At 38.2% G+C, this 23790-nt stretch overlaps 1 protein-coding gene across 1 annotated transcript; it reads left to right on the forward strand.

Annotated features, from left to right (window-relative positions):
* The first annotated feature begins 2939 nt into the window (after nucleotides 1-2939).
* LAPTM4A (lysosomal protein transmembrane 4 alpha) lies at nucleotides 2940-21399 on the forward strand. The gene is made up of 7 exons (XM_007423760.4): nucleotides 2940-3158; nucleotides 11784-11904; nucleotides 14854-14930; nucleotides 15022-15144; nucleotides 16092-16187; nucleotides 16750-16848; nucleotides 19359-21399. Exons 1-7 carry the CDS (start codon nucleotides 3060-3062, stop codon nucleotides 19431-19433), a joined length of 690 nt encoding a protein of 229 aa, XP_007423822.1. The 5' UTR covers nucleotides 2940-3059; the 3' UTR covers nucleotides 19434-21399.
* The last annotated feature ends 2391 nt before the right edge of the window (nucleotides 21400-23790 follow it).

Below are 23790 nucleotides of genomic sequence, written 5' to 3' on the forward strand. Positions count from 1 at the left end.
TTACGAGCAGGGAAATAGTTTCCAATTTCTAACTGTCAAGGTAGAGGTTAGAGGCTGATGGGATCCACAAATAATTTATTTGAGCACTCCACCAACACAGAAGAAATGCCTATCTGGGTAAAGGGCTCCACTGCTTTCCCTTTAAAAGAGAAAAGGAGCTTGGGTAATGTAGTCCAATGAGGAAATGAATAGGAAGCCTAAAGATTCCTCATTTCCCAGTCCATTGGACCAGCCACTTTTAGGCTCATCTAACAGCAAAGTAAAGCAGAGGAAAGAAACCCTGAAGTTTGACTGATGGGGACCTGGTGAGCAGCATCCTGGTCAGGACAGGGGCAGCTGAAGCAGATGGTCAACTCTAGTGTAAGTCTACTCAAGAGTGAGGCCATCTGCAACTGTAGCTGCCACACATACTACACCCAGATGCCTCTCAAAGGAAAAGCAGTTGGAGCTGGGACTGTTGCCAACATCTTACGACACTTATGTTTTGTACACTTGCTGTCCATGCAATGTCTGCTTCCATGCTTTTTTCTGTAATAAAAAAAACTTTGAACATTGCAAACTGTGTATCATTCCACAGAACATTCCAAACCTCTGACGGTCAGGCCAAATTTTAAAAAGCTGGTCTTGAATTTCAAGGCCCTGCCTGTGTAACTCCCATGGGTTATCTCTCATAAACTCTGGAAAACGTTTGAAATGAACAGAGTATCTTTATTAGAGTCACTGTTACAAAAACCACTAAAGCAAAAAGCACAAATAACCTATTTTAATTGAAAAAATGCTGACCCTCAAATTCCTTTACTTTAAGGATAAATAAATAATAGCTGAAAACTTTGTAGCAAGCCAGTCCACGTGTTACTCCATTTCACCAGCATTGGATATTTTTGCAGAAAACTTCTGTTCCAAGTAACATGGCATAACGTGGCAACAGGAGTAATTGCAAATTTATAAATTGTAGCTTGAAGGCCATAGTATAAGAAATACTAGAAGTACAAAAACTGGTTTTTAATTCAACCATGAACATAAGTAATCCCCAGATTAAGAATGCCTGGGTTACAGATGACCCGTAGTTAAGAACAGAGCCTATTGTAGCAAAATTCAAGTTAAGTACACAATAGTTCAAGTTTATTACACAATACTACTTATACAGTATTATACAATAATACTGTTCCATCTTAGATACAAATTTGACTTAAGGACAGACCCTGGGAACGGAACTAGTTCTTGAGTTCTACCCTTAAGTTCTACCTGTATACTGTACATGAGTTAAATTTACCCTATGTAAGATGTATAATTATTGTAGTTCGCTAGCAGCATGAGTCACTTTTCTTCCTAGAAGTCTCCTGAATGATAACATTGGTACTACAGTACAAAGCTAAACTAACCAATTCATGGGAACATACCTGCTTGGGTTCTGTAGTTAGGAGACAGAATCCATGGTTAACGTGATCTGTTCATATTATTTGGCTGCAGTACAGGGAGTGATGCAACACCAGAGCTTATTTTATTGGCTTACTTATAGTCAAACATCTTGCTTTCTCTTCCTTTTAATTCCAGGTGGCAGAGAAACACATGTCTTCATTAATTTAGTTAAGAACTTGTTTGCAGTTTGGCTACCTATCTCTCACTGAACTGTGTTCAATCAAGGATTCAGCAAAGATCTAGATCTTATATTTATATCTTAGGCTTATTTTCTCCCCATTCCTTTCCATGCTAATATGATCAGAAGGGTCCAGTATGTGCGCACATGCATGCTCAGACAATGTCAGAGCCCCTGAAGTGGCTCCACCAAGACTTGAAGAAGATGCAGCTCCTTGATGGTTCTCCAGAGAATTCAGATGAGCAATTTACTGGCTTCCTAATGTGTATCTACAGGGCTTCACACAACCATAATTTGAGAACACAAGGGGTATATGTGCAACCATGCAAACTTGCACACAAAGATTTTAATGACTTTTTTCCTTTGAGAATATAAAAATGTGCAGCTATAGAATTACTTTGGGAAAAGAAAAAACATAAAGAACTAGGGAAGGCAACATTAAGCTCATAATTCAAAATGAAATGTTACCCACTTGAATAAATCCGTGGTTTTCAAAACAAATGCAGAGTTACATAACTGGAGAAAAAAATGGTAGGACAGATCCTCTTGGTTTCCTGCTTTAATGCCAAGTGAGCCTGTCCTCTTTTGGTTGCTTTTCCTTTTTAGATCATTTTTTAAAAATTTACTTAGGGGACAGCTGATTTGACCAAAGATTTAAGAAGCTGACCTCTAGCTGGATAGGATTGTGTGTGAAAGCAGCTGGTATCTGAGATGTATACTGGGAAAGGAAAGAGAGATTTTGATTTATTCAGTCTTCCCAATCTAGAGTCCCTAGGGGACACTGTAGAGCCACATCAACACACACAACTTTCTCTTTGCAGCGTCGAGAGAGTCAGGGACTGCAAGACCAAGTCTGCTCTAGGTAAAAAGAGCACGAAATATAAGGCCCACCAGCAGAAAACGAAAACCAGTTTCAATCAATCAAATAACAGCTCTTGCGTAATCTCCGGTAGCGTTCCTATTTCTCCTTTATTAGGACCACCAGATACAGGCTGACGTAATCAGGCGGCAGCAATGTATAGATCGCCCGGAAGACTGCAGCCGAGATCTGGTTGGCTCTGAGTCACGCCAAGACCGCATCCCCCACGCCCCGAAAGCAGCGGCTTTTGTTTCCAGATAAGCTTGAGCCAAGCTCAAAACGCAAACGCTGAAGCTCCGAAGAGCCTCAGCGCGGAGGGAAGGCAGCAGGCCCTCCGGACGCGCGCCCTTTCGCCAGGACTAAAGCACGGTGGGGGCCAAAACAGATGAGCGCTTTTTCATTGGCCGGCTACGGTGACATTATCCTCCTTTGTCCCGCCCAGCAAGCGCAGAGCTTTGCTTCCTTCTCCGCCGGTTGATTGGTTAGAATTTCTGTGGGACGTAGCGCTGGCTCGGCCCTCGCGCTAACTGTGGAGGTGGAGTCGCCTCACTTCGGCGTTCAGTTTGAGGAGGAGGGGAAGGTTGCGCCGCCGCCAATACAGCAATGACGTTCAAGCGGAGTCGAGATCGTTTCTACAGCACCCGCTGCTGTGGTTGTTGTCATGTCCGCACCGGTACTATCATTTTGGGGACCTGGTATATGGTAAGAGGAATAAGACAACAGGAGGGGGAGAGAGCGCACTTGTGTCGCTTTGAGCATGCGCGGGCGAAGATGGGGCGGAAGGGGGAGAAGAATGGATTGTGGGGTGAGGCGCTGAGCGATGTTTCCTACGGCGCATGCCCTTCGTCTTTCATTTTGCGCGTGCCCAGTGTCTTCTGGGAGAAATTCCAGTGTTTCTGTCGATAAATTCGTACAAATAGAAAGAAATGGGTTTTGCTGAAGTTCATGCTAAAGGGTTATTATGTCAGTTTACAATAGCCTGTTAACCATCTTACAGTATTACGTTCAGGTGTTGCAGTACTTCAGAGAAAGGCATAGGATTACAGACTGTGACTGGACAGTGGCAATAAAGTTTCAATTCTGCTTTTGAATGCCATGGACTCCAGATGCTAATTCTTGCTGTATTTTTTAATCTCCTTTTACCCTAATGGTCTTTGACTTGAAGACAAGTACTGGATAATATAAAGAGCTGTGAGGAAAGCTTCGTGTAGTTCAGTATTCTGTTTCTCAGACTGGTTAACATGCTTCCAGAAAACCATAGACAGGAAGTGAATAGCCACCCTTCTCTGTTGGTTCTCAACAGTTCATATTTAGTGGCATGCTATATACAGACAATCCTTGCTCGCCAGTGGTAATTGGGATCACGTGGGCATAAGGCACAACGTATGACCACGCTGAGTTACAACAGCAGTTCCAGCAGTCCCAGTTGCCATCATTAGGTGAATCCCGCATGGACAGAGCAGCCCGCTGTCATGCGATTGCCATTTGTGACCTCCTGCCAGCTTCCCCAGTGACTGCTTGTTGGAAGCTGCCAGTGAAGGTCGCAAATGACGATGACATGACTGTGGGACACTGTGACGTTGAAATTGTGAGCCAGTTGCCAAGCACCCAAATTACGATCATGTGACCACAGGGATGCTGCAACAGCCGCAACTGTGAGGACTGGTCGTAAGTACTCCTCCTTCAGCACCATCATAACTTCAGTTGCTGAACAAGTGGACATTAAACAAGGACTAGCTGCATAGCATGCGTATTACTGCCTATAAGAGTTCAAAAAGCACTTCATATTTAGGTATATGTTTGGATGCTTTTTGTAAGCTTATAAAGAAATATCAAGAGCTTATATATAAGGAGCAAATAGATAGAGGAATAAAACCATACATTTCAAAACATTGTCTTTTAAAATGGATCTGAAATAAAAGAAAACAAATTGGTAGCATATTCACTAACCTAGTCAAGGTCAGGCCTGCTTAATACTTTGATGAGAGACTATTGATGAATACAAGGTAATAGGCTAAACTGGGAAGTGAAAAAAAAATCTAGACTACCTAAGCTTTCATTGAGAAAACTGCATGGATGTATTCATGAAGTCACCAGGAGTCAAGCTCAACTCAATATGATTTTATCTTATCTGTGCCTGAGTGCTGCATTGTGGCGCATCTGCATAATAAGGATTTGCATTGATTTTCATCCAATTTAATTGGGGGGGGGGGGTTCCCCCAGGTGATCCAATAAGCTGTAGCTTTGTGAGATGGATGAGAATCTCTTAGTGGACCTTCATGTCCCTTGTCCCTAAAAGGTACCTATGGGCTTGGAAGTAATCACTAGTGTCTCAAGTCTGGTGTAGATATGTTGAAAAATTTATCTGAGAAAAAGCTGACTTTAAGCTTGTTTTTTAGATAGTAATATATGGCCTGAGGGTGATAAAGAAATATTTATTATAATTTTATAATGAGTTTTACAAAGTAATATAATGATATAGTTTATAAAATATGTCATGATTTATACTTCTGTAGACTCACAACAACAGACTTACAGTTCTGGGAGGAGGTTTAATGGAAAGAAACTGAGTCAATTTTCAATTTAACTACTTTTCCTTCATAAGAAACATTTAGATGTTTTGGATTGTTAATATACAAGTTAGTGTTGGCCTGCATTTGGCTTAACACTGTGTTCCATTTCCTTTAGTAAAGGATTGCATCTTCATACTGACTGGGAGGAGCTATTTAGGCAGTGGAACAGTTCTCATGCAGCAGATTACAGAATTCCTTTGTATTCCTCTGCATTAGAGTGTCTGCAAGATAAAAGTTTAACCTAACCATCTAGGAATTCCTAAATGTTCCTCTTATATCCATGCAATCCATCTTGCTGCTCTTTTAAGATTAGTGCAACAGAGACCACCTTGGAGAATGGTGCTGCTTCAGAGATGTGTCCTTGATTAGCTGTTCCATTTCTGTCCTACTGATAATAGTGCCTGAAGAGAGTGCGTCCTTGAAGAGCTCTTACAGACTAGAAAGACAAGTGAAAAACTGTGGTTCCAGCTCTGTAGGTTAAATAGATGTGTAAAGATCTATATTCTTTTAAAATCAATAGACATTATTTGTGTCAGGGATAGATATTACCAAACCCAATATATTGAAGACATCTGATCTTAGAGTTGTCATCTGTTTGTAATATCTGTGGTGGGGGAGCTGACAGCTTCCCACAAGAATTAAATAATTGTAGGAGAGTTAAATAAAGAATGAGAACAAAAGTTGACTCCAGTTTAGTAATCAGTTTTACATCAGAAGAAGAATTTGGATTGTTTGTCCAAATTTGAATCAGTTGTCTGTGTAGATAAAGGTTTGTATTCATTCTCATTGGGCAAGAATAAAACATTGGTATTATGTGCCATTCTTGTAGATTGCTAAATTCACTAAAGGTACAAGATTTAGTTGCTGTGAATACAATCTTTAGGCAGTACGTCTTTCTAAAATTTCATCTTGAACAGTAGATTTTCCTTAATATTAAATTATTTATAGGATTTCTCTTCTCTTCTCTTCTCTTCTCTTCTCTTCTCTTCTCTTCTCTTCTCTTCTCTTCTCTTCTCTTCTCTTCGAAAGGCAGTTCTAAAGTATTACAGTATCACAGTTTTAAAATTAAGCTTCCTTTAAAGCTTTTCTCTAAGCATTTCTGAAAAAAAGGTTTAATGTACTTTCATATTTATTATTATTGGAGTCATTGCAAATAAGATAGACCATACTGAACAGATGAATTTTTGCAGTATAGAAGTTTTTATTTAGATTTGTTTTCTGTGTGGTGATTCAGTACATCTGTACAGTATTGCATAATAATTGTTAGCTGTAAAGATTGTAGCAGGTCTTATGTAACCAGGTTTAATTACAAATATGTTTGGTATCTGGAAATTATTGGGACTGTATCTCCCTATTACAATTTTTGAACATTTCCTTGAAGATATTTAGTGTCTTTGCATGTAACCCTAGTGTAATAAAATCTAGTAATAGTTATATAATAAACAGAGAAGATAACAGAAGGAGCATGTCAAAGGTATTATTTCTCCTTCCCTCAGGACAAAATAGTTCTTCAGTAGCCCTGTAGTGGCAGCTGAGAAGTGAAAAAATATTTAATCTATGATCTGCTTTGATCTGGAAAGTTGTAATATCAAATGAGAGATGTAACATCTGTGATAAAATGTGGAGAAGAATTCATTGGTTGCTTGCAATACACATTATCACATAATATTTGGTTGTTCATGAGGCATTTTTGTTTTGTTTGTATTACAGATTATAATAAACTCTTTAAGCTAAATTAAGCTAACTAAATCTTTATTTGAACACTGTAAAAGAATTCTGTAGTCTGTATTATAAAACCATGTGTCACATCTTTATTTAATCACATCTCATTTATATGTTCTGAAAGCGTTGGCTTGATTATTACGATTTTCTAGAATACTTTATATTGTATTCTATATACATGGCCTAAATTATTGATCCATATTCCTCTGAGCTTTCTATGGAATATATTTTTTAAAAAATAATACATACTGACTTTTGAAAGATTACCTTTAATTTTAAAAAGAATGTGATATTTATAGGCAGAGAAAGAGGTGAACATATGGCAAATTTTCAAATAATTTTGAATATTTTAAATAAGTTAGACTTGTCATTATTTGCATCTACTGAAGGAACTGGAGTGATTTTTGTTCTTTTTTTTTTTTAGCTTTTGATATAAATGTTCCTTTATCATGTTTAGTAAAAGAAATGCAATAAAAATTATACCTATTGCAAAAGTCACCTGCAAATTTCTTTTTGGTTAGTGTATTACTATTGATTATCTTATTTATATGTTATAGATGCAAATTTACAACTATGATGGGTTGCATTTTGGTGGCTGGTGGCTGCTTTGAGCACTTGGTGAGGCAAGGGCTGCAGGACCCAAGGCACTGATGAACATTGAGGAGGTTGTACCCACAGATTGGCAAAGACAGGGTTTTCTTGTTTTTTTTCTCCTGTGTTTATGGAAAGAAAGTCTAGTTTTCTTTATTTTTAAAGTATATTTAGGACTAATTAGGGATTCCACTGCAGTTTCCATGAATTTCTTTTCTCAGAATGATAAATAATTGTGGTGTTGATTTTCAGCAATTCCAATCAAAAGAATCTTGGCCAATGCCGCTGTAGAATTTAGGCACAAAATATCATCATCATCATCATCTATCACACTCCAAATATTAGTTTTAAATATTTAGTAAAATAAAAAGGGATATCTTATTTTAAAAATGCATGTATTAAAGATAGGGTGGCATTGTGATTTAAAATCTCAGTGGTAGATCTCTTTTTCCAAGTGTTCCCCATTAAAAGATAATTAGGTCTTATGGTTTTTATTTTTTGTTGATATTATACAATTTTTCTCCAGTATTATATGCACGCTGCCCAGAGTCACAATTATGCATGTTGGGCAGCTGTATCAGTTTCTCAGTAAATAAATAATGTAGAGCATCTATTGGGAACTGATTATTTTTGTCCAGTCAAGCTGAATTCTATCCAATCAGGCCTGTCAGTATGGGGTTAGATTATCAGATGCTTTGGGAGGCACTATCATTCGTGGTCAAAAACTAGAGGTTTGTTGAATCATGTCATCAGTACTTCTCAGTCCTGCTACTAAATAAACGCATTGGGATTTTGATAATGATGAAATAGGAAAGTCCCACAGTATTGCATAGAAAAGAAAATATCATATTCAGTGTTAAGATAGTACTTTTATAAACTGATATCCAAAAAGTGTGCACAATCTTTCAAGTTAGCATCTTTCAAGTTAGATAGCAATCCTATATAATGTTAAATTAACCTTGGCTTAATATAGATTTTGGAATGTCTTAAAGCCATTCTGGCTACCTTTGCTTTTTAAAAGAAAAACAATATTTCCTTAATCCCAGTGATGAATGAGATGGACTGGAGAACCTGAAGTTCTACAAATAATCCTGTTTGACAACAACTTGCTTATTGATTGTTAGAAAAAAACATTTGAAATCAGAGTTGCAAAACCATATTTTAGATCATGTAACATGATATCTGTATATGGCATTTTTTTAAAATAAGGAGTGGATCCCTACTCTAAACATTTACAATGTAAAATACATGTTAAGGAAAACCAGAAGAGCGTGAACATTTACTGGACACACATTTTCATCTAATTATTGTAGAATATTGCAAATACAGTGGAACCTCGGTTTACGAACTTAATTCGTTCCGTTACTCTGGCCGCAACCCGAAGCAGATTTCCCCATAAGGTTCAATGTAATTACCATTAATCTGTTCTGGCGTGGAGGACAGGGAGGCGGCTATGGCTTGGAGGGAGAGTCCCCCTCCCTATGACCACATGTCAGGGGCGGAAAATGGTCGCGGACCACGTGTCAGGGGCGGAAAAATGGCCGCGGACCACGTGTCAGGGGCGGAAAATGGCCGCGGACCACGTGTCGGGTGGAAAAATGGCCGCGGACCGTGTCACGGGAGGGAAAATGGCCGTGTATCCTGTTCGTACCCCGAGGCAGAGTTCGCAAACCGAAGCAAAATTTTGCGGCTGGAGCTGGTCGTAACCCGAAAAGTTCGTTAACAGAAGCGTTCGTAACCCGAGGTTCCACTGTAGTTTGGCTCACTCCTAGCTTGGTGTGGGTGTTTCCAGTAATTCTGTCTCTTGAAAACAATTAATCCTTAGTTTGAAACTTGTGCCATATGTGTGAATGAAGATTTCATAATGGCACTGTTCCTCCTGTATATTGTGATGCCATTGTGTTCAAGAGAGAGAGTCAGAATAGAGCATTGGAACTCATATATAAAAGTAGCTCCATAAAAGCAAGGTTCATTGGTTTGGAATCAAACTTTGTCATAGTAGAAGCCTTGAAGTCAATTGGTTTAATGTTATTCCTGACCAAGTAATGACCAAAGTAATAATATTTGACTGAATCCTAGCAGAATGGAATTACTGTTAGTACAGAAACCCTTTTGTTGCATGGATACTTCACCTGCTACTCCAGATAGGGTTTTTCTGGAATCATGAATCCTGCTGTAACAGTGTAACAGATGGAAACTAGCCAAGAACGCCTTTGGCAAACTTCAACAGGTATTTCAGTTATGCCATTTCGGGGACAGAAGGCACTGAAGACAGTGACTTATTCCTTTGTTATATTTCGGCTAGACTGATTTGCTTTACATGGGGCTTCTCTCTGCATTTGGCACAGAATGAAGTTGCCTGCTTGCTGATCAGTGTAAACTGGTTCAGCAGAATAATGCCTATTTCTCTGGAGTTGCATTGTTTCTTGGTAGGCTTCAGAGTTTGGTTCAAAATAACTGCTGTTATCTATAAAGCCTTATATGGCTTGGGCTCTTGTTACTTTTGGTAATAACTCTGCAGGTAGAATCTGCCTACCTTACATGATCTAAAATGAGGAGGATGCTTTAGGTACCCACCCATGGAAGATTATGTGGGCTGAGACCTGGAGAATGACTTTGTCAGTAGCAGTCTTTTCTCTAGGGAACAGTATGCCCCCTGAGGTCTGGTTAGCCCTTAAATTACCTTTTAAAAAACTGTTCTGGTGAAAAGCTCACCCAATAAACTCAACATCTAAAGAGTGTTATAAGAGTGATTGGCTAAAACATCTTTTGTGATTAAGGTTGGTGAAAATTTTTATAGGGAGTCAAGCTTCCAAAATAAAATTTGTCCATGGGATCTGTCTGCACTCGTGATCTATGCGTGTTGCACTCATTTTGCCAAACACATTTGCTCATTTAAATCATTTTGATTTCAAAGTGCTTCCATTCAGCTTGTCCCTGGTCCTGGTTTGGCACGCAGCCTTTTCAGCCAGCCCCCAGAGTTGAGAGGGAATCCTCTCGGCAGTCGGCAGCAGCTTGCAACCTTCCCTGCCGGCTTCTCCATTGACTTTCTGGGGAAGCCACCATGAAGATTGAAAATGGCAATCATGTGATCACGGGGTGCTTGACAACTGCAAGCCGCTGCTGCCTGCCAAGAGGACTCCCTCTTGTCTCTAGGGGCTGGCTGAAAAAGCTCCATGCTGAAATCCAAGCAGGGTTAGGTTTGGGTTACGGAGGATTTTCAGCCCTGGAGTGGAGAGGCTTCAGAAGCCTCTTGACTCTGGGGCTGAAAATCCAAGTGGCTCTGAGGCCATTGTGTACCCGACCCACACCAGACACCTGCACACCCTCACCAACCCTCCCATGCATCCGCTTGCTCCCTTTCCCCCTCTGCCACCCAGCAGTGCCTGGGGCTTGCAACTTCCTGCCAGCTTCCCCACTGACTTGATTATGGGGAGCTGGAAGTTGACTTGCCTAACAACTGGGGCATTTACTTAACAATAGTAACCGGGACTGCCGGGATTGTGGTCGCTAAGTGAAGCAGTCATGTGATAATTCACTTAATGACCTCATCACTTAGCAACCTAAATTTTGGGCCCAATTATGGTCATTAAGTGAGGGCTGCCTGTATTACCTTTTTGTTTGTTTTTTCATTGACTCTGGATGACTGCTGGACAAGTCCCTGCAGTTTTCTTGGCAAGGTTTTTTGGAAGTGGTTTGCTCTTGCCTGCTTGCTAGGGCTGAGAGAGAGTGACTGGCCCAGGGTCACCCAGCTGGCTTTGTGCCTAAGGCAGGACTCAAACTCACAATCTCCCGGTTTCTAGCCTGATGCCTTAACTACTGCACCAAACTGCCTCTGACTTGATATTGCCTTAGCTCTTATTAATTTTTTTCTTCTTTCTTTCCTTATCCAGTAAGCCAGAGTCTGAATAAGCAAATCCTCTAATATCCTTAGGCACATTTGTTGCTATGCCTTGCAATTTGAAAAGGCTGGGAAATATGCCTGCAATAATGCCCCACTAATACTTTTGCTTTGGGGTTAAAGGTAATGTGAAAGCAACATACATTCCTTTCCAGGTCTCAAATAAGTTTTTTCCCCCCCTTCAGCAAAGGGTAAAGTTATTGCAATTTCTGATAGGAGCACAGTTAAATGATAACTGCTGTGTATGTATAGGAAAGTTATTAAATGTTCTACTTGATTGACAATGCAAGTTTACAACTATTCTTGCAGTCAACAGAATATTAAAGCTTGAGCTATTGCTATAAAAGGAAATAGGCAGGCTGGAATTCTGAACTATCAAGGGATCATCTCATTTTCAACTTGGGCTTTTTTTTGAGTAAACCTTGAGTACTTAAATTTACACTTAAATATTGAACTACCTCATACTAACAATATTTTGCTAAATTTAGTGTTTTATTTATAATTAAATGTAAGGATTATATTTATTTTTTTCTCTTGCAGGTGGTGAATTTGTTGATGGGCATTTTACTGACAATTGAAGTGACTCATCCTAATACTGTGCCATCTGTAGATATCCAGTATGAGGTTTTTGGAAACTATTATTCCTCTGAGAGGGTTGCTGGTAGGTATATAATGTTTTAAGTTTATATTTGAATATTCAGGGATGTATGTATTAGAAAAAGTTCTTATAATATTACAGTAATTTTTACATTTGTGAGGTACATTGATAGAAATGAAACATCAAGGTTTGTGGTTTGGCTTCCTGGGAAAGCCATAATTTGTGTTTGTCACTGAACTCTCTCCTCTGTATTACCTGCATATGTCAGAAAACATGAGGAAAGAAGTGGATGTCTTACATTGCTTGGTAATAGGAAATGCTTTGTCATTTCCAGTGCCTAATAAAAATACAAAAATTGAAATAATTTCTATAATGCCAACTCCTGTCTGTACAACTTAGAAGTACAGTGGAACCTCGGGTTACGAACGCCTCTGTTAATGAACTTTTCGGGTTACGACCAGCTCCGGCCGCAAAAATTTACCTCGGTTTGCGAACTCCGCCTCGGGGTACGAACAGGATACGCGGCCATTTTCCCTCCCATGACACGGTCTGCGGCCATTTTTCCGCCCCTGACACGTGGTCCGCAGCCATTTTCCGCCCCTGACACGTGGTCCGCAGCCATTTTTCCGCCCCTGACACATGGTCCGCGGCCATTTTCCGCCCCTGACACGTGGTCCGCGGCCATTTTCCGCCCCTGACACGTGGTCCGCGGCCATTTTCCGCCCCTGACACGTGGTCCGCGGCCATTTTCCACCCCTGACACGTGGTCCGCGGCCATTTTCTGCCCCTGACACGTGGTCCGCGGCCATTTTTCTGCCCCCGACACGTGGTCTGTGGCCATTTTTCCGCCCCTGACCCGTGGTTCGTGGCCATTTTCCGCCCCTGACACGTGGTCATAGGGAGGGGGACTCTCCCTCCAAGCAATAGCCGCCTCCCTGTCCTCCACGCCAGAACGGATTAACGGTAATTACACTGAACCTTATGGGGAAATTTCCTTCGGGTTGCGACCAGTTTGGGGTGCGACCAGAGTCATGGAACGAATTAAATTCGTAACCCGAGGTTCCACTGTACAGGTAGTACTCACTTAATGACCATTTGTTCAGTGAACGTTTGAAGTTATGATGACATTGAATGAATGGTAGTTATGACTATCCTTGAAGTTATGGCTGTTGCAGTGCCCTGCAGTCATGTGATCAAAATTCAGATGCTTGGCACCTGGCCCACATTTACCATCACAGTGTGTGCTTCAACTTCCTTACCGGCCTATCTCCTGCCCCCCCCCACCCCCCGTCCAGCTCTGCTCTTTTGGTCCCCCTGCACTCTGGCAACTTAATTAAAAGGAAAAAAAAAAGAAAATAATATGCTCTAATTAGTCACAAATTGATGCTGGTCTACTACAAATAATAAATGTTCACTGTAAAGAGATTGGAGCAAGATTCAACTTATTACAAATCAACAAAAGACTTTAAATAGAAGTAATATATTCGTAACTTGTTTGTATAGAAATAAGGACACTAGTCAATGAAAGTTGACTTAGCACAACACAGAAAAAAATAGTACAAATTAAGCCTAGCATAATTCCTGAATAAATATTTTACCTATTCCTAAAAAATGCCATTTCTGAAGCAAAAGTTCCTGTACTTCAGTTACCTGGACATCCTAACTCCTTGGAAATCCCAGACTTTAATCAGAGTCTGTGGGAAACTGGGTTATTCCACTGCTTTTCTCAGCATAGATTCACAGCTTCTGAGTTCTGCTCTTAATTTTAAAACAATCAGTGTATTTCTGTCTCCAGCACAGGCAAAGCCTGGCACTATCCACCTTTGTATATTGAATATAGAAGATTTCTCCATTGTGAGAATGTGTATTCTGCTTATGGCCTTGAGAGCTGCTTTCCCTTGTGGGGTATGGACTGATAGTCTGGAATTCCCCCCAAATGACATCTCTTTATATTAGAATGGTAAAAGTTCATAAAATACTTTATTTTCAAAATGTCAGTGTACAGTTTTTATGATTAAATTATATTTTTCAATTAGAAATTGCATTTGCAACTGGGTCTCTCTTAATTCACCATCCTCCAGTTTTTTTCTAGCAAATAAAATAGCTCAAATAATACCTGCTTTCTGTGTTATCTTGCTCAAAGAATAGAAGCACAGATTGAAATTTAATAAATATACACCAGAAATCAAGAAACCAGAAGCCAGTAAATCACAGATGTTATGAAACCGTATAAATATGGTGAAACATAAAAGGACAATAAGAACATAAATACCGACAATGCCTTTTAGTAAGAGATAGTGCTTTCGTATGTTCAGTCACTAAGGAATGAAAGTGGCACAGAGAATTCGGGTTCCTAGAGCTTCCTCTAGCCATTTGCTGAAAATCATCACACTTTCTAAAGTGTTGAATGCATGAAAATCATCATGTAATCAATAAAAGAGGCTTCCAATGGTTTTAAAAATCAAAGAACCCAACCTAAGAAAATATTCCAACCCCCATATATATATAATACATTCCCATCCATCTCTGACTCATTGTCCTGACTATGGCTGCCTTCAGAGTCACTCCCCTCCAGATGTTAAATATGACCACCAAAATATTTCCCGTCCTTAATGCTGATACTGTAATGTAGCTATAGTGAAAATGTGTACATTTTTTATGAACCTAAGTCAGATAATTCAAAACTGGGATCCATAATGTTTCTGTATGGTCTTTCAGTAAAAATTAATAGATTTAGCTGATGTAATTGAATTTATGTACAGCATTACAGTTCAGAACTCTATTAGAGAGCATTATTCTTTTTTTCGTAGGATTCAGTCTTTTTTAACTACATCCCAATATTAACCAGTGCACCAAATTCTTATAATCTGTAGTTCTAATTCTAGTTTAATTGCTGAATTAGATGTATTAGTAAGATACATTTTAATAACTTCAGCTAGCATGTAATACAAATAGTTTGTTTTAATTTGCTTTTATTGTTAAAGGAATTCTTATTACTGTTTTCCCCACCAGAAAATGCCTGTGTTCTCTTTGCCATCTCGCTCCTCATGTTTACAATCAGTGCTATGTTGGTATATGGAGCAATTACTGTAAGTTTTACTTGAATGATTCTAATTTCTCATCACTATTGTTTTCTTTTCTCTTCAAGAGTAACACATTATTCTTGTTTTATATTTTTAGCATCGTGTCAGTTGGCTGATTCCATTCTTTTGTTACCAGCTTTTTGACTTTGTTCTCAGCTGTCTCATGGCTATAAGTTCTCTGACTTATTTGCCAAGAATAAAAGAGTACCTGGATCAACTAGTAAGTGTCCATGACAACAATCCTAATTGAGTGGTGGGAGGCAATGTAGCGAGTCATGCACAATTCGTAAGATTAGCAAGCTCACGTGGACTGGATGAGATATAGGATATATGGCATTCTTAGTTCTTAATCCCAATGTATCTATATAAATATACATTTATATATATTTGATATCCCAATATCAATATAAAAATATTTTTAGAATTTCCTGTCTTTGAAACTGGCAAGAATTAGTTGTCCTAACTCCAGGCTGGCATAGATAGAAGACCCAGTCTGCACTCATTGGAAAAGCAGAGACATCCATTGCAAGCTTTTTTCTACGCTGGTGAAATCTACTGCTGGCAGAAATGCCATTTATGGTAGATATACACCCATGGAATGTTCTTCCAGTATGCCTGAGATCTCTGGGGAATATGAGGCCTTTAACATGGAGGATCTTTCTTTGCTGTCGAAGAGGCACTTTTGTTGCATTGACACTTTTTACAAAATGCCCACATTTAGAATACCTCTGTGTATATAAATTGTGTCTTGAGATCTGAGATAAAGTAATATCAGTTTCTTTAACTGGAAGAAACATTGTTTTTGGATCCTCATATATAGTCCATTGCCTCTACTCCGGTGCTACCGAAACCCCTGTTCTTCCCCTCTTCTTTCAGATGGAAGTTATGCCATATTGAGCTGTGTGACCTCAGTTAAATCTACCTTCTGTGGTTCAAGGCAAAGGAGTTTTTGTAACAGTTGCGCTAGCTGTAATGACAGTGTACAAAAATGTTCCCCTGCCCCCATCTGCTTTGCTTCATAACAAAATAACAATTTTTAAAAACACAAAAAATCAGTGTCTTTTGCTTTGGATTAAATTTCACAGATCTGGAATAAGTTTTTGTAGATACCAAAGAACTTGATATTAGTATCAGTTTGTAATACTGTATTACTGTTTCTTTTTCTAGCCAGAATTCCCATACAAAGATCACCTCCTTGCTCTTGATTCAAGCTGTCTTCTGTTCTTTGTTCTGTTGTTCTTTGTCTGGTTCATTCTTTTAAAGGTCAGTTTTTGGATACTTTATATTGTACCTTTTTAAGGGATATGAATTTCTCATTGATGTCTTAGTAATTAAACATTAAAACATATAATTTGAGTTTCTTGACTATCCTTCCAGTTACCTATATGAGTGTTTTTCAGTCTTAGGTTATAGTTAGGTAGTTCTCTTTCCTGTAGCCCTTTAATTGAACTGAGAGTTAAGTTATGATTGGTTAAATGATTTCTGTTCCCTCTCTCACACATTTATTTTATTTCTGTGCATTGTTTTTCCTTTTGCATACCCATTTTGCTGATGGTGGCATCCTTTCCAGCTAAACTGAAGGCATTAAGATATCTTCTGATGTATTAGAGGAGCTTGAACTGTCACCTCTTTAGATTGGTACTTTAGTTACAGTTGTAGCTGGCTTAGTTTATTAGAGAGCAATGGCACTGATTTGGATAGAATAAATAATGAGCTTATTTAATAGGATGTCAAATAGTTATATATTTGTGCCTCTAAAGATGCTGTAATTCACAGTTCTTCTGCTGTTATGGTACATTCAGATAGTGTTTTTTCCCCCTTGCAGGCCTATCTAATTAATTGTGTCTGGAACTGCTATAAATACATTTGCAATAGAAATGTGCCTGAGATAGCAGTCTACCCAGCATTTGAAGCACCCCCACAGGTAAATGATTTATGAAATTAAACTAAGATCATTTCTAATTTGAAGTTCTAGGGCTGCGATCATGGAGTATGTGTTTCATCTGTACCAACTTCATTTCTTTTCTTTTTTTTTATAGTATTTTATTGAGATTTTAAAACTACAAAGTTAAAAGTTAGAAATGAAAAAGAAAATTGAAAATACAAATTATAAAGAAAAGGAAAAGAAAAAGTGAGATAAAGTAAAAGAAAAAGAAAAAAGACATGAAAAATAGATAGCTTCCAATCTATCTCTGGTCTTAAGAATAATAAGAGTATCATAGGTGCTAGTTTTTAATGCATTAAGTAGGAATAATTCTTTCTCAAAACATCTCATTACATTTATAATCTAATCTTCAAATCCCCATGTAAGCTTCGCCCCACCTGCATTTTGCAAATAGTTCATCAGTGGTTTCCATTCTTTAAGGTAATAATTATTTGATTTTTCTTTTTAATAAACAAGTCAGTTTATCATTTTCTGCCATGTACCAGCTTCATTTCTAATACACACTCAAATACACATTCATTTCTAATACATACTCAAAGAGTCACTTAGGTGAGATGGACGGCCATACAAATTGAATAACTAAATGCATTCATTATCCGTTAAGCTATCAGCTTGGTATTTTAACATAAAGACTCCCTCAATTTGGATTCAACCTTGGGTGACTGACATATTTTATTGGATATATAAAAGTGGCTTACAATTATCTGTGGATTTTTTGACTTTCTAGTCTAGCCTGTGGCCTACGTAGTTCCTAGTTATCTTCCATCCAAGTCCTGTTCATGCCCAATAGTTAGCATCTGCCCTTTATTTAAGGCTTTATTCACATACAGCTAACCAAAGCAGTATTGCTCATTCAAATTTAGCAGAATGGCTGAGCCTGTAAGATGGAAGGTTGCAAGGTCTCAAACCACCTCTTCCAGAAGTGCTGTAGATCTTCACATCTTGGTCTCTCCTGCTTTGGGGGAGCAGCTTGGGGTTCACTGCCACTATTTTCCTCAGCTGACGTCCTCTTTGCTAATACCAATATGTGTGTGAGAGAGGGTTCTCACACGTTCTCACTGTGCTGCTTTTCTAGTGAATTTTTTTTTAAAAAAGTGTAGTAATTTCAATAACGTGAACTCCTAGTTATGTAATTTAGACTCTGTATGTGAATAGAAGAGTCAGCCTTATCTTTCCCTCCTTGGGAAACAGACCAAACTCACTTGAGATAAACAAAAACTTTAGTTTAAAAGAAAGAAAGACAAAATATAAAGATCATTTTTTAAAAAAAAATTAAGTAGAAAAACATTCAGAGATAAAGAGGATAAATTCTAGAGCAGTTCAGTGCTACAAAACAGCTGCTTGAAAGAACCATATTAAAAAAAAAGCAGTGATCTTGGCAGATCACAAGATGTCAGAAGTCAGTTACAAATAGCTTGTCCTTTGCCGCAAAGTCTGGTAAAAACAGGACTGGGTAGATATTTCAAATTAATATTACAGATTACAAGAAAATGTGTTTATTTTCCTACACAAGCTGACAGATGGATAAAGGCTGAGATTACAGATTCAATTCCAAGTTTTTTTCAGAGAAAAGAATTTAGACTTGTGTAACATATAAAAATGAATCAGGAAACTTACACAAATTCCTGGGTGGACCTTTACTTATTTTTAATGAAATTGACTACTTCCTGAAGCAAAATGATTCTCTGCTTCAAGGTTCCTTGATTGCTCCTGTTTCTTGGGGGCTCCTGAATTGCTTTCCTCAGAAGCTCTTGGAGAGATGGAAGTTTCCCTTACTCAGCCTTTTTCTCCACCTTCTCCAGAATTTCCCCTGCTTTTAAAATGACCAGAATTTTCTATATCTTCAGCAGAGGGAGGGATGGAGTAATTAACTCTGCCTGTGACGCAAAGCCCTATCTCGTTCAAGGGCATGTGTGTTCTTTCTGAGTCTATAGTCAGCATGGAGGGAATGTGTGCTGTGAATGTTTGAGCTTGTTAGCTGGCGAGGAGGCTACAGTTGTTACAAGAGATGGAGATTAAGGCATCGCTTTTAAAAAAAAAATGTTTAGAAGTGCAGCAGATGAAAAATATAAATGCTTCAGAGCAATGCATTTATTTGGAATTCACCAATGATATGAGATTCTTTGTGCTCTGTAATGTCTAATTGAGAGCTGTTTCAAATATAATCTGTGCTTACTACTACTCAAATAAGACAACTGTTGACAACAGAGAAACCACTTGGGTTCTAACTCATATACTGTGCATACATAAAATCACTGATTTTAAGTAACACAGCAATTCATTCAGTAGTTTAATATTAGTTTTAATTTAATTTCTCGAGGCACTTTGCCTCTGAGGAAAGTCAATTACTGAAACTTTCATGAGATGCCTTGAAAATTGCTTATTACTATTACAAATATGTTAGTTGATGCTGTGTTGTGTCTTGATATGCTCAGTTGACTAATCAATAAATTGTTAATGAATAATAAGTCTTTTTTTTCCTCTTGCAGTATGTTTTGCCATCTTACGAAATGGCAGTGAAAATGCCAGAAAAGGAATCGCCACCTCCTTATATTCCTGCCTGAAGCAGTCAAACTTGTAGCAAAACAACTGTACTAGCTTCAATTTTTATATTGTAAGATTGCTTAAATATTCAGGGTTTTAGGAGCAACCATATGAGGTTGAGAGGCATTTGATATAACCTTACTAAACAAAATTCATAAGGGAGCGATTTTTCTCCCTCTTGCTAGATTTAATTTTATTGATGCCGTGGGCTTAATTTTGCAAATATTTCTGCTTCTGTATACAACTCCAGTTGTATGTATTTGTTACTTCATTTTACTTCAAGAAGTAAGTTTAGTTCTGGAGATTAACATTTAGAAAATCAGCCATTTTACAAATATAGATTAGTTCCAAAGGACCATCATATCAGATGGCAAGATTTTTTTCTTATTTTTCCTTTAGTGCGGGAAAATGATTTCATATGTGATACACTATTGCATATATGTATTTACCTGAAACTTTTTATGTTATATTAGTTTTTACTGTGTTATCCCTATGCCTTGAAACACTATTTTCTAAAAGCCTAAAGTTGGAATTGTTTGACATTTTTGCCATATGGTGTGAATACCAGAAAAGGAAACACAAAAGCTACATTTGTCATTTGCTTGCTTCAAATCGGTATGTATTTTCATCTTTGTTTATAAATGACACTTTAATAAATCTTTAAGAAAATAATTTGAGGATTGTTTTATGGTATATATTCATTGGGTTAATTATTTTTACATTTTTGTTTAAATTGTTCAGCAGAAGGCCGAACAGTTCATTTGAGAAGTGAAATGCAATTATAAAACTTAGTGAACTGGCCTCTCTCTTTTCCTCTTTCTTTCCCCAGTTTTGCTTTAATTAAACTGCAGTAACATTAACAATAATGGTGGAACTTTAAGGATAGGATAAGAAGGTAGCAAATTAAAACAGGCTAATTATCTATCATATGTTGAAGCCAGTACATTGCTAAGGAAGAACCATTATTCTCAGAAAGTATTACTTAAAGAAGAAATTGCTTTTACACTATTAATATTGTATCAGGGTTTTCAAGAAAAGCCATTTGTCCAGGATGGTCTGAGGATTTCTGCACTGGGTAGGGGGTTGGACTAGAAGACCTTCAAGGTCCTTTCCAGCCTGTGGGTTCTATGATATATTTTGACTAGATGTCATGATCCCTTTGCCATAGGAATTGGGAACAAATATTGGCAACAATAATGTATTGTTCGTTGACCCAGGAAGATAGTCTAGAGATGGCTCTCCAGTAACTCAGCGTTTACTTATTAGAAATCATGGATTTGGTTGGATTGTTATTAAGCAATGTTAAGGATATAGTTGGGATGCTGTCTTTTAATGCAAAAATTTGATTGTTGATATGTATATATATGCATGTGTAGATGTATGTATATATAAACCTTTTCTGTAAGTTAAATGACAGTTACCTTTTTCTTTTCATTAATGAAAGCCAGCTGGATGATTTGGAGCCATTTACTTTCAGCCCATCCCATCTCACAGAGTGGTTTTGGGGAAATGAGGCGGGAGCATTTTGCATACCACCTTAAGCTATACATAATAAAGGCAGGATATACATCTAATAATAAATAAGTAAATAAATAAATACCACTCTGTAATGTTAGGAACTTTTTTTAAAAAAAATCTTGTTGAACGGGGAAAGGAAACTTCAAACATGTTGCTACAGAAAAGCATGTGACACATGCTCAGTGATGGATATATAAGCCCCAGAAATAATGAACTACAGTACTTTGCTATAGCTCTGAAGTCCAAGGATAGAAATATGTATCAGCCCATATTGATACACTTGGCAAAACATCTGGACTGTTTGAAAGTCTGCTAAGACAGAGGAAGTAATGGACATCAAAACAGAGTTTTATCAATACCTATAAAAATGGAAACTTGAATTCAGTAACAAATGCAGTCTGATAAGATGAATTCTTTGTACACATGAAATCAGTTAAAAAAAATTAAAGCCACCTCCTATCACAAAAATATCCTTCTCTGTTTTTTATCTACATTATATATTGAGTAAAATGATTTCCAAAATCATGGTGTACTGTTAAATAATATATTTGAGGGATGATAACCACAAAAATAACATTTACACTCTTATATGCAATTCTTCTACCTCTCTCTCTCTCTCTCTCTCTCTCTCTCTCTCTCTCTCTCTCTCTCTCTCGTCTTTTACATATAGATATGACAAACCCCCAGGTTTTGACATGACACAACAATATCATCTCTCCAATACAATTGTATTTAACACTAGCATAAATGTTGGACCAATGGTGGTTGGGAACCTAAGTTCAGCAGCTGGCAACGTTTTGATTTATTGGCTAGAGCCAGGGCATCAGATACAGAGCATTTGCTTGATTGGACAAAACAAGTCAGTCCCTGTAGCTTTCCCTCATCTTTGTGCAGGTAGTCCTCGCTTTAACAATAGTAATTGGGACTGGCAATTCTGTCACTAAGTGATGTGGTCATAAAACGTGATGTGACCACACTGATACAACGGCAGTCCCAGTTGCTATCATTAGGCGAATCCTGTGCAGTTGCAGAATCCTGCAGTCACATGATCACCATTTGTGACCTGCCAGCTTCCCCATTGAACTGCTTGTTGGAAGCCGGCAGTGAAGGTCACAAATGGTGATCACGTGACCGTGGGATGCGATGTAATTGCAAGCCGGTTGCCAAGTGCCCAAATTGTGATCAAGTGACTATGGGGACATTGTGATGGCCGCAGCTACAAGGACCCGTCATATGTCCCCCTTGTTCAGCGCCGTTGTAACACTGAAACATAGCTGACCGAGTGGTGGTTCAACCAGGAGTTCGCTGCTGGCTTCCAACAAGCAAAGTCAATGGGGAAGCCAGCAAGAGGTTGCAAACGGCGATCATGTGACCGCAGGATGCTTTGACCGTGCAGGAGTCTCCTAACAATGTCAACTGGGACTGCTGGAATTACTGTCTAAGTTGGCACAATCATGTGATGTCACACCTTACAACTGCGTTGCTTAGCAGTGGAGTTCCTGGTTCCAATTACTGTTGGTAAGCAAGGGCTACCTGTAGTTCTAAAGGACTAAAAATAAAAAATATCACTACAACTAAATAAATCAACATAATAAATTGAAATCAGTACACTTGAAAATCAATAATAGATTTAAGACTAATATAAATAGGTAGTAAATGACCAGATGTCACCCAAAAATGCTCTTCTGAATTGACCTGTCTTTAAAGTCTTCCTAATTTTTATTGAAAACTCACTAATGAATAATAATCACACTTATCAAACTGATGTCCCTAAGATTACACAGTCCTGTAAATGTTTGATATTGTAGGATGAAAACCATCTTAATCCATGGTGGCAAAAAATCAGGAGTTTGGTAGGACCTTTTTCAACTAACAAATGTTATTAAAAATTTGTTGAATATTTTTGACACATTTACATTTATGTATCATAATTCAGTATATGGTAAGTTTTACCATTAGCTGCTGATTTTGTTACTGCTCTGACCAACCAAAGCTCATCTTTCACTAATAAGTAATATGGGAAATTGCTTGGCTGAAAAATTAGAACAAAGAATTTTGGAAAAAAATCTGTAATGAAAAGTAGTTTATGTCAAATTTGGTTACATTATTAATGCTTCCCCTAAGAGATTACTATCATATGTACAGGTGAAACTTGAAAAATTAGAATATCATGCAAATGTTCATTTATGTCAGTAAGGCAACTCACAAGGTGAAACCAATATATGAGATAGACGCATTACATGCAAAGCGAGATATGTCAAGCCTTACTTTGGTATAATTGTGATGATTATGGTGTACAGCTTATGAAAACCCCAAATTCACAATCTCAGAAAATTAGAATAGTGTGAAAAGGTTCAATATTCTAGGCTCAAAGTGTCCCACTCTAATCAGCTAATGAATCCATAACACCTGCAAAGGGTTCCTGAGCCTTTAAATGATCTCCCAGGCTGGTTCAGTAGGAATCACAAGCATGGGAAAGACTGCTGACCTGACAGTTGTGCAGAAAACCATCACTGACACCCTCCATAAGGAGGGAAAGCCCCAAAAGGTAATTGCAAAAGAAGTTGGATGTTCTCAAAGTGCTGTATCAAAGCACATCAATAGAAGGTTATGTGGAAGGGAAAAGTGTGGTAGAAAAAGGTGCACAAGCAGCAGGGATGACCGCAGCCTGGAGAGGATTGTCAGGAAAAGGCCATTCAAAAGTGTTGGGGACTTTCACAAGGAGTGGACTGAGGCTGGAGTTAGTGCATCAAGAGCCACCACACACAGATGGACACATGGGCTTCAAATGTTGTATTCCTCTTGTTAAGCCGCTCCTGAACAACAAACAACATCAGAAGCGTCTTACCTGGGCTACAG

Source organism: Python bivittatus, unplaced genomic scaffold (genome assembly GCF_059951505.1).
Source record: "Python bivittatus isolate LINGU-HERP-01145 unplaced genomic scaffold, Pbiv_v1 ctg000020_np1212, whole genome shotgun sequence".
NCBI lineage: Eukaryota > Metazoa > Chordata > Lepidosauria > Squamata > Pythonidae > Python > Python bivittatus.

Excerpts from the sequence above, each read along its gene's own strand:
- LAPTM4A (XM_007423760.4), top strand. The coding sequence starts at position 3,060 with ATGACGTTCAAGCGGAGTCGAGATCGTTTCTACAGCACCCGCTGCTGT. Across the intron at positions 14,931-15,021 it reads TGGTATATGGAGCAATTACT|CATCGTGTCAGTTGGCTGAT; the intron begins GTAAGTTTTACT and ends TTATATTTTTAG. Across the intron at positions 16,188-16,749 it reads TCTGGTTCATTCTTTTAAAG|GCCTATCTAATTAATTGTGT; the intron begins GTCAGTTTTTGG and ends TCCCCCTTGCAG.